This window comes from Hyalella azteca, unplaced genomic scaffold, assembly GCF_000764305.2.
Source record: "Hyalella azteca isolate HAZT.00-mixed unplaced genomic scaffold, Hazt_2.0.2 contig6292, whole genome shotgun sequence".
Taxonomy (NCBI): Eukaryota; Metazoa; Arthropoda; class Malacostraca; order Amphipoda; family Hyalellidae; genus Hyalella; species Hyalella azteca.
In genome coordinates this window covers 112,452-124,084 of record NW_025936455.1, presented here as the reverse complement: position 1 = coordinate 124,084, position 11,633 = coordinate 112,452, and the positions used below count along the sequence as shown (strand labels likewise).

At 37.8% G+C, this 11,633-nt stretch overlaps 1 protein-coding gene across 1 annotated transcript; it reads left to right on the top strand.

Moving 5' to 3' along the window:
- Positions 1 to 4,564, top strand: LOC108677901. Its single transcript, XM_018166206.2, has 2 exons — positions 1 to 81; positions 2,422 to 4,564. The coding sequence occupies exons 1-2, from the start codon at positions 70 to 72 to the stop codon at positions 4,036 to 4,038; spliced, it is 1,629 nt and encodes a 542-aa protein (XP_018021695.1). The 5' UTR covers positions 1 to 69; the 3' UTR covers positions 4,039 to 4,564.
- Positions 4,565 to 11,633: the final 7,069 nt, after the last annotated feature.

Genomic DNA, 11,633 nt, shown 5'->3' with positions numbered 1-11,633 from the left:
GACGTTGCTGGAGTGAGGGTTACGCTACGTCAACACAAGACAGAAACATAAGAGAGCCGTCGATTCGACATGATTCGCTCGGTACGGATACAGTTTGAGAATTGCTATATATATATATTTTTAGGACATATAGTTACCTGACTTCTTGATTTTATGGCTAGTGAAGAAATTGGAGTTGATGTTCTAAATTCGAAGTTAACACGATTTAAATTTGTTGAAAGCCGGAATGAATTAAAAAATATTTTTAAAAACGACCTTCTTAATTACTATTATAGACCTGGAGTATTAAGTAAAGAATCCCTATATACTCGTTGCTAAGACGATGCTGTATCACGACTAACTTGACATTGCTCATGCAAGTTTGTTTACCAAATAAATATACTCAAGTTGTCCCATTGTCATTCAGATGAGCTCTGAAGTACATGGTCAGGCGTCCTTGATAAAGCTAAGTTTGGTGGACAGTGTGAATTGTTCATTAATATTGCGACTCTAATTTGATTTCCAATAGCAGCGCATGTTTATATGTACGATATCTTTAGAGCGGCATCAAACATGCCGACATGTTCTCAGTGTATCTCTGCATGCTCATTCTTTTTTGGTAGTGTTAGTTGTATTTCCAGAGGTAAACAACTTAGCAATGTATACTTTTATATTACAATAACAGCTGAATAATCAGGTGCAAAATCAAGGAAATATTTATTTGGTGCTTGTAGCAACTGACTCAAAGTTGTACGTATTTCATTGCTGTGTTACCACCTCAGATTGCGTGAATGCAATTCAATATCCACTTTACAACATTTGCATTTCGAGTTACATTCTACGCCGGCGCTAATTAAAATCCATTGCTGTTTTTGTTAGCCATTAACAACCATCTCGGTGTAAAATATTCATCTATGTTGATGTTGTGATATTAGCGCATCTTACAGAACATTAAAACAATTTATCTTTAGTTAAATTCCAAAGTTAGTAACACAAATTTAATGCACTACGCTATCTCATTTAAGCTTACACATTTCGATTTGAGGATATTAATATTCGAAACGTTCATCAAGATGACACCTCGACGCAGTCACCCATACAAGATGGTTACCTCGATCAACACGCTATGTTCCACAACGCAGGCCAAGTAAAAGAATTTTCTTATTTCTAGAAATTCGTGACCGATCATTTACACAATCAGGCATTGCCTTATTTTTAACACGATTTATTGCGCTCGTAAGCTGTCTGCGCGATCATTCCCACGTCGAAAATATTCTCTCACAAATTCCAGGCTTGACCTTCGTTCTTTTTTGCCCGTAGGATCGTCTGCCGAAGTGCCGCCATCTTGCGCTGTTTTTACGATACGTTGTTATGTGTCATTGAGTCCACCACAATTTTTCAAGAAGTTCCGTAATGGTTTTAGTGATGAAGTTACTAAAATGAAATTATTGCGGAGTTCTCATTAAATGAAAATTGCGAACAGCGCATTGACTGTATTTCGTTTACGGCCGTCGGTTCGGTGTCTCGAGAGCAAATAACTAAAAGAAAGGACATATTTCTTGGAATTATATTCGTTGTATCAGTGAAGTACGATTACTTCGGTGATACTGGAAAGTTGCTCGAATAAATATGAACTGTTGTCCAATTCGGAAACTACGCCTTTGAACTTAGCTGACAATGTGGATGACATTTAATTTACATTTACCATTTCGTAAACAAAAGGTTGTGGAAATCTTCTGCCAAATTTTAATTGTGAGAATTAACGCCAGTATATCTAAACAAGCCTTAAATTTATCGAAAAATTTGTATGTAACTTTTTTTCTTGATTTGTAAAAAGTTAACAATGTTGAAATGCGGGCTCCATAATTTCCAGCTATTGATGCACGACTTTCCCATGCCCTCGGCGCTGGGGCGACCCTGTCGCCTCGTAATGCAGCTTCCTAAATGCCAAGGCCGGGCAGGGGTCGGCCGTACGTATATTAGATGCCGCGGAATGTCGTGAAACGGAAGACACGAAATGCACTTGAAACCAGTGAATAAAAAGTCGCCGTCTCTCACTCATTAGCGATTCATTTCATTGATGGGAAATTTGACATTATGGCCAACTTAGAGAAAATTATATATATAAAAGGAATAAATTTTTTCGGGCATTCCATATATGATAAGGAAGATGCGCGCCAAAATAGCAGAGTTATGCACCCCTGGACCTAGATGACTTTATTTGTTGTTTTGCAAAATTGCACTGAAACAACTTTGATTACGAATATAAACTCAACTCCCCTTATTTGCATCTGATATTTTGAAATTGTCCCCTTCATTAAAAGTTCTCATCGTGTTATTCATGAGATACTCTCATGTGATACCTCGGTAATTCGAAAGGTTGGAATTTTCAGTGATCAAGATAAGGACTCTATTGCCGTTTCAAAGCATCTATATTTTCAGGTTGCTGTGTCGCTGGTGCTGACGGTGGCCTGCTGCGCTGCGCAGACGCTAGTCCGCTTTGCACCGTCCGTGGGATATGCTGGTGACAACACTCCTGTCGCTGCTGGCTTTGCCTATGCCTTCCGAGCTCCTGCTGTCTTCAAGAGAGCAAAGTCGTTCGATGTTCGACCTATTCTTCCCACTGACGAGTCAAAATATCTAAGCCAGTCTTTCGACTCACAGCATCAAAATACCATCGTGCCTGTTTTCCATTCTAAAGTATCTAAACGCGAACAGGTCAAAATTCCAGTCTACCAGGAGGTGATCGTTCCTGAAGAATTGAAGACTCAATACCACAGCCAGGATGAGCTAGGTCAGTACGCCTATGGTTACGTCCATAACGACGCCTCCCATCACGAGGAACGAACTGTGAATGGAGGAGTGACTGGTACTTACTCGTACTACGACGATCTTGGTCACAAACAGTCGGCCAAATATGTAGCTGATAGAAATGGGTTCAGAGTGGTAGCAACAAATCTGAACAATTACCAGCCTGAACCTGTGTTGCAAACACCGGAGGTTTTGGCGGCCACGAGAGCTCACCTACAGGCAGTCAAGAAGGAGAAGTCAAGAAAACTTTTAGGTAAATACATTCATGTTGGTATCAGTGATACTCCTGAGGTGGCTGCTGCTCGAGAAGCACATTTGCGAGCTTACGATGAGATCAAGCGGGCTCACCAGAAGCGATCGAAGCGAAGCCCTCACGGATCTTACGGTGCGCGGCAAACGTACTCACATTCCCAATTTGGAGGACCAGGTTTCGGTCACCAGCACTTTGTGCCCGTAACTCCAACCCCGGCGGTAAAAGCAGCGACTCACGCACACCTTGAAGCTGCCAAGGCAGCTCATGTTTACGGCGTTCACGCGGGTATTCCCGACACTCCAGCCGTTGCCGCGGCAAGGGAGGCGCATCTATACGCTTATAAGAAAATTCAGGCTGAACACGCTAAAAGATGGAAGAGGAATGCGCATCAGCCGCATGCCTATCAGCTAGGTCCTCAGCCGTACCAGGCGCAGTACGATCATTATTCCCTTCAAAAGCAGTATGCGTCTAACGCCGATAACATCCACCTTCCTGTCACTCCAACTCCTGAGGTGCAAGCAGCGACCTTCGAACATTTGAAAGCTTTAAGTGCCTCCCAAAAATACGGTGGCAATGTCCATGTAGGAATCCCTGACACTCCTGAAGTTACGGCCGCCAAACAAGCTCATCATTACGCTTATCAGAAAATTCAAGCCGACCATCTCAAAAGATGGAAACGAGAAGCGCACAGGGGATTTAACCATAACTGGCAGTCCAATGCCTATCATTCACACACCCCACAACAATATCATGACTACCAAGGTAATTCTCAATTCCAGTTCGCATCCAGTGCACACAACATTCACGTTCCCGTTACTCCGACTCCTGAGGTGCAAGCCGCAACTTACGATCATCTACAAGCTCTAGGCGCTGCCCACAAATATGGTGGTAACGTCCATGTAGGAATACCAGACACTCCTGAGGTTGCAGCGGCCAGAGACGCCCATTTATACGCATACCAGAAGATCAAAGCTGATCATGCTACGCGTTGGTAGAGAAGTGATGACATGCAGTACCAGTAGGTACAATAGCTTAGCTACAACATTTCTATTCTGTAAACCAAGGACCACAAGCTTACCTTTCTCACTCAGCATATGAACAGGCATCTGGTCCACATAACCTTATCTTACCAGTAGCACACACTCCTGTATTCCAAGCAGCAACTTTCCATCATTAATCTCTTAGAGCAGCTCATTAGTACGGCGGCGATGCATATGTGGGTATCCGTGATACACCTGAAGTTACGGCCACACGAAGTGCACTTCTGCAAACCTATTTTGTTTATAGCTCAGGACTATGCTAAACGATGGTCCTTGCTTGCCGAATATTAAAAATATTGGTCTATTAATCATGATGTTGTACGTTTCATGGCATGTCATAATTGAGCCCTAATTCAATTATAATTTAATGAAAAATATAAGTTTTTTTATAAAACTTCAAACATGCCTATTTACGATGTTTTCGAAAAGTGTTTACTCCTGCTCTAGCTATTGATAAAACGAAATGAACTTAATAAAATTTGTTAATAAAATAGCTTTTTATTGTTGTGTGAAAAATTTCCCAATTACCGGAAGAAGACTCATCAGAATCGATAATACTAATTGATAAAAAGTATTTCCGATCAAGAATGAATATAGTTGTGCATCGAGGCTAATTATAACTTCGATTCAACGGCACTTTGCGAAAATTTACGACTTGAAACAATGGAAACTCTGACGTGGTTAATTCACATTGTCAATTTTGAACCTCATGTTAATGGCCAATAACAAATTTAATATTTTGCAATTGTTACCACTTAATTAGGAATATGGCAATAAAGAAAGAAATTAGACAATTTCAAAGATTTTATTGAGAATTTTTGTAGTTAATTTGAATATGTTTAGTATGAACCTACGTTTTAATGTTTAGTATGAACCCACGTTCTATAAACAAGGAAACTCCTACCGCAGTAAATATCCGCAGGCGTCGAGCTATATTCTGAGAAAGATTTCTGAGAAAGATTCTGACACTTCAGCGAACTCGCCTGCGAGCTCGAATGCAAAACCTAACTTCATTTTCAACTCTGGCACTCATAAGGAGTTATGAGTGCCAGAGTTGAAAATGATGTTAGGTTTTGCATTTGAAGAAGGGGATGGTCAATACTGCCGAGATCACTACACATTCGAGCTCGCAGGCGAGTTCGCTGAAGTGTCGAATCGGTTGAAAAATGCGGAGACTATTGAGTATTGCTGAAATTTCTTAATTTGTTTTTATTTAGTTACAGATATCTTTTGTTCTTTTTACTTCATTGGTAGCACTGAATTTTTTTGAAAACTTAAAACTTCTTTGACATTTCTTCTTCCAACTCACCCAAATTTCTTCTTTCAAGCAGAGATAAAGAACTTAGAATGTGCCAAATGTTCCTAAATACTCAATAAATTCATTGCATACTAATGCTAATACTTCCAGTTTCACGGCGGGAAAATATATTTTATAATTATACTAAAAGATCAAGTAATAAAATTTATGCAGTAAGAAACTTTATAGTGATAAATTTATGTTTTATTACGATTTGGCACTGTGAACTTTTGTTTACACGATTCAAGTTTCAAACGACGCGCCAAGAGTATTTGTGTGGGGAATGATTAAAAACAATGCGGTTTAGAACTAAACTTATCTTACAAATGATACCATTGTATCCAAGTTAAAACTTACGAGTCATCACGCGTCAAGACTCAAGAGTATTGTGTGGGGAATGATTAAAAACAATGCGGTTTAGAACAAAGCTTGGCTAACAAATTATATCATTGTATCCATTTTAAAACTTACGAGTTTCCGGAATGCAATATTTGAGCGTTATATTCTTCATGATTGTCTCCTGTAGGCTGTAGCTGTAGAATTACGCCTATATAGCCCGATGCCACAGATTCTTGGAAGTTGAAAACCTTTGATTTGCATACTGCTTATTAATATTCTAGACTGGAGTATAATTGGTACAGATGTAAAAAGTTCGGGTCTCGCGTCTCAACACTTCCTGTCCCTGAATCCTGACTACAGTTGAGTGAGGCGGCAAGGCTGACTGTCAGTCATAGTCACAGCCTCTCACAGGTCTTCTCCATAGCCTGGGCCCTGGGCTCTGGTTAAGGCTGTATTAAAAATATAATCATAGTGACAAAGCTCAAGCGGAGAGATTTTTAGAGATTAGACTCTTCCTCAAGTCCATTTTTGAGTCCTATAAGTAGGCTAAATGCGGTAGGGTAAACGCGGTATATTCCGACATCGTAGGTAATTCCGTCACTTCTATAGTTTTTCCTTTATATTAAGCTTTGTTTTAGTTCCATGCGTTCATTGATGGTTGAAATGGTGACGTCATACATTTGCGTGTCGAAATACTGCAAAAACACTAGGTCTTGNGGAATTCCAACACAGGGCGGCGGCGCCAGAATTACAAATTAATAGAGTTTGAAGCACTGCCAGAATTAGTCTCACAATATGCCTAATTTAGTCACACACAGCTTTGGAATTCAGGGATTTTGTAGGTTTGAATTCTGAAGGCTTTCAAATACATATGGCAACAGTTTGTGATGTTTCATCATTGCTGGCAGGTAGTGTGGTGTTTTGAGAGTGATGTAAACCAATCAGAACTTGAGTTGCGCATACGGTGATATTTTTATAGCTGTTCATTTCTTGCTACGTCCTTAATGTGTCAGAATATACCACGTTTACCCTAGACCAGCAAAGTATTATGGATACCACTCATACCAGCATTATCATACATAAGAATTTGGTTTGAATCTTAAGTAAATGAAATTAAAAATGAACTGATTCAAAAAATTTTCTGGTTTGTCATTATGGTATTAGGGTAAACACACCACATTCCAACACTTTAAAGACATAGCAAGGAATGAATGGCTTTAAAAAGATCACCGTATGCGCAACTCGAGTTCTGATTGCTTTACGTCACTCTCAAAACACCACACTAGGGTAAACGCAATATATTCAGACACATTAAGGAAGTAGCAAAGAATAAATGGCTATAAAAAAATCACGGTATGCGCAACTCAAGTTCAGTTTGCTTTATGTCACTCTCAAAACACCGCACTACACGCCAGCAGCAATGAAACGTCACAAACTGTTGCCTTATTTATTTTAAAGCCTTTAGAATGCAAACCTACCAAATCCATATATTCCAACACTGTGTGACTAAATATGGCATTTTGTGAGACTAATTCCGGCTGCGCTTCAAACTCTACTAATTCGTAATTCCGACCCTCTTGTGTTCAAATTCCGAACGCTGTGTGAGCTGTATTGGAATAAAACATAGCTCGGTATTAGAACACTATTGAATATTGAACACTACTTAATAGGCTTTTAATTAAGAGCTATTAAGCTTTTAACTAAGAAAATTTTAATTTTTGCTCACAGCTCGGAACGAGCTGTGTGTGACTAATTCCAAACTGTGTCAGAATTAGCAGTGTGTGTGTCATATATTAATTTATTATATATTAATTTATTTACCACTTGAAATCAGCAAATACAAGTATACTTGAAGGATTCCCATTATATTCACAGACTTATTTAAGTCTCAAACCATAACATTCTTTCTACACAAACAGTTTATAACTATTTGGTAGAGCAAGGTCTACTATCAACTGTGACACATTTTTTGATGTTCTCACTGGGTGACTTGCACTGTCTCTCTTTGGATCTTAACATTTTCCCACCAGACAGCCCAGACCTAGTGTTTTGGCAATAGTATGACGTCACTATTTTAACCATCAACGAATGCGTGGAACTAAGACAAAGCTTGATATAAAAGAAAAAGTTGAGAAGTGTCGGAATTACCCACGATGTCGGAATATACCGTGTTTACCCTATGTGCCAGCAATGATGAAACGTCACAAACTTTTGCCATATTTATTTAAAAGCCTTTAGAAATGAAAACCTACAAAATTGCTGAATTCTGACACTGTATGTGACTAAGTTTGGCATATTGTGAGACTAATTCCGACGTCACTGAAATGCGTGATGTAATGTCTGTAGACGTGCAGACAGAGCGCTTCAAAACCATAATTCGTAGTTCCGACACCCTGTGTGATGGTGTGAGCTGTATTGGAATAGAACACAGCTCGGAACGAGCTGTGTGTGTCTAATTCCTAGCTATCTTGGAATTAAATTTTATGTGTCTAAAACCATCTCTTAACTTAATCATCTATTAATTTATTTAGCACTTAAAATCAGCAAATACAACTATACAAGTATACTTAAAAGATTCATAATATATTCACAGACTTATTTAAAAGTCTCAAACCATAATATTCTTTCTACACAAATAGTCCATCACTATTTGGTCAAGCAAGGTTTTAATTTTGACAAGTTTTTTGATGTTCTCACTGGGTGACGTGGACTTTTGCTCTGAGGATTTTAACATTTTCCCACCAAACCTAGAGTTTTGCATAAATCTGGCGTGCAATAGTATGACGTCACTATTTCAACCATCTACGCATGCGTGGAACTAAGACAAAGCTTAGTATAAAGGAAAAAGTTGGGAAATATCAGAATTACCCACAATGTCGGAATATGGTGCATTTACCCTAATGAAACAATTTTAAGGCTTAACCTAACAAGTTAGCTAGCAACCAAGCTAACATATTGATATTACAGCTTGCAATTACCATCAAAGCGTCAAACGTGGTAATAAGGGATGAGTTCTCAATGGGGCCAGGGTGCAGAAAGCGGGCAAATATCAAAAGATATTTGGCTACACATCAGTAGCAAAATTTACCCCTTGTGAAGATTTTGCCAACACATTTGGATTGAAATTATTGCATTTTAGCAATTACTTCAAAATTACTGCGAATCTGAAAGACCGCAAGCGCACACAGTAAGATTTCCGGTACGCCAGATGGATCAGGATGCAGTGAGCCAGTGAAGCTTGTCTGGAAATCAGTTGTGATGTGTGCAAGTTTTGCGGTGTGTGGAGAGTAAGGGATATACTGTCAAAGTTGCTTGCAGCATTTTCTTATTAAAAATTATCCAGCCATGGATCTTTAAAACGGCTGGTGTTGCTTTGGGCTAAAAATCTAAATTTTGTCAACACCAACGCTGCTTGCACCCTCTACACCCTGTGGCGCTAGAGTAAAGGCGACCATGGCGTAAAAATATTATAGCAGCAAAACTAATTGAAATATTGTAAAACTAAAATTAGTGGCATAAACTTCAATATTTTTCCTGTCTATGTAGCATAAAGGAAGTTAGGAAATTGTACATATACTAGCTCTAAAAAATCCCTGAATAAAATGTTGAAGTTATATTTTTGAAAAAGAACTTCTGCTAAGTTCTGAAGTAAAAAAAAAAAATTGCTGTATTAAAGAATTTTGTTTAAAAAGAATTGCAAACAGGTGTCTGCTTTAAAACTTCATTTATGGAATCTTCGTACCTCAATCCAAAACAAAATGACGGCCATTTCTGCACAATGAGTAATAAGCAACACGCCCTCCTGGACCCTGGTAATACAGGACACCCTTAAAAACGCATTTACAGTATAAACTTGGTTATTAAAGGCTCCAGAATGATCCTTGGTTATTAAAGGCTCAAAATATGATAACAGCAAAGAATTTTGAATATGTTAACCTCACTCAGCAAAAAAAAAAATTAACTCAACAAAAATTTATGAATCATTGATCATCAAAAATTGTGCATAGAATGTCATAGATAGAATAATTAGAATAGTGCACCTGGCAACATAGAATGAAAAGTAATTACCTAAATTATGATTTATATTTTCAAAAAATATGGTGGTTGACACTAAAATATTCCTTTCTGTTTCAGGTACGTTTTTACAATCTATTTCTGTTATAGTGAATTCACTTGACGGAATTAAAATGGTGTGAATTTTGGAAATTACAAGCCATCCTGTAAGCTTACAGACACAGAAAAAATGCTATATGGCTGCTGATATGAAGCTCTCAGTGGACAAGTCTACTTCTTCTTTAAGACTTCTCTTTAACTTCACTTCTTGCCTGTCTGCTACAAATCTTAGAATCAATATTCAACACACTTCTACCTGACCAATCAATCTGAAATTTTGCACACTTGAGTAAAGTTGGAGACAATGCATGATTCAATTGACACAATAAATAGTTTTGTAAATTTGCAGATTTTTTTTTGTTAAAAAAATTTAAAAATTAATTTTTTTAATATATGGAAATAACAGTATAAATTCTCTGTTGATGTGCAACATTGGAGACACCATCTTTAGAAGTGTTGTCTTTAAAAATTAATTTTTAAATGCATATATTTGGTAGCAATTTTTGCAAATCACCCATGAAATATTCAGTTTTATCTGTAATTTCAGGAAACTTCTGTCTGATATTCCAAATAAGACCTTATTTTGGCCTGGACAGGGTGAAATTCTCATAATGTATTCGATCACACATAAGGCATGATGATGATTGGAATAATTCTAATTTTTCCAAAAATATTACAGCTCCAAAGCCACACACCTTACCTATAACTTTTTTATCAAATTGGAAATCTTATGGTTCCAAAGTTATTTATTTAGGTTTTATCAAAAATTGTGCAACTCACAAACAAACCAGGAAATGATGGAATACATCTACTGTCAGGGCCACATGAGTTGCCACTCAGTGGAAACTGCAAATACTTTGCTGCTCAGTGGCCTGCTTGTCACTAAAAATTGTATAACTGCAATTTGGCACAAAGACTCTGAATGATTGCCACAAACACAAAGTAACTAAAAAAATATAACTCAGTACTCACTGCAGTGAGTGACAGAGAGCGCATTTTCTCGTAGACGAAAACTTGAGGTCATGGACAGACGGACGGACAGACAGACAGACGGACATGGCGAGCACAATAGTGCATTTTTTCCATAAATGAGAAAATGCGCTAAAAACTGTTTTGATTGTGCTAGAAAGATGTTCAGTTTTGTAAGATAGATTGTTGCTATTGAAGGCAGGTAACTTTAATGGTGCTGGCTGGCAACAGGGTTTGAATTTTCCTACTTGTTTCTGTAATCTTGCAGTTCCAATGTGACAAATAACAAAAGTGTATGTGTTATGTGAAGAATAACAAAAGAAAAGTGTATGATTAACAAAAGTGCATGATTATCTGAAATATTTTAAATGATTAATAAATTATTCACTTTCAAGCTTTAAGATTTCAGTTACAAATAGGAAAATTTCAATTTTGCTAACAAATATGTCCTTACAAGAAAAATTAATGTTCTGCATTAAGAATCACTCTCCTTCCTAAATTTTTGTGCACAAAATGTTTTAGTTATTGTCCTCATAGTTGTGGTCATGCTGTCAGCCTCCTGAAAAATTCATTCATGCACACAACACTTTTGGTTTTGTGAGACAGCTTGTGTTTGGTCTTGGGAGAGTATAGCTTTTCCACGCTTATTATTATTATTGTTATTCTACAAAGCAGTTAGCATGGCATCTGGTTCAATCAAATTTTGAGGGCACATTACACCCAAGTTTAATAGCAAACAAAAAAATAGACACAAGAAAGGATGAGAATGGATAAAAATGACTAGGCACCTGATTCATAGGCTCTATGAAATAGTTCTGTCTTTAGGCATCAA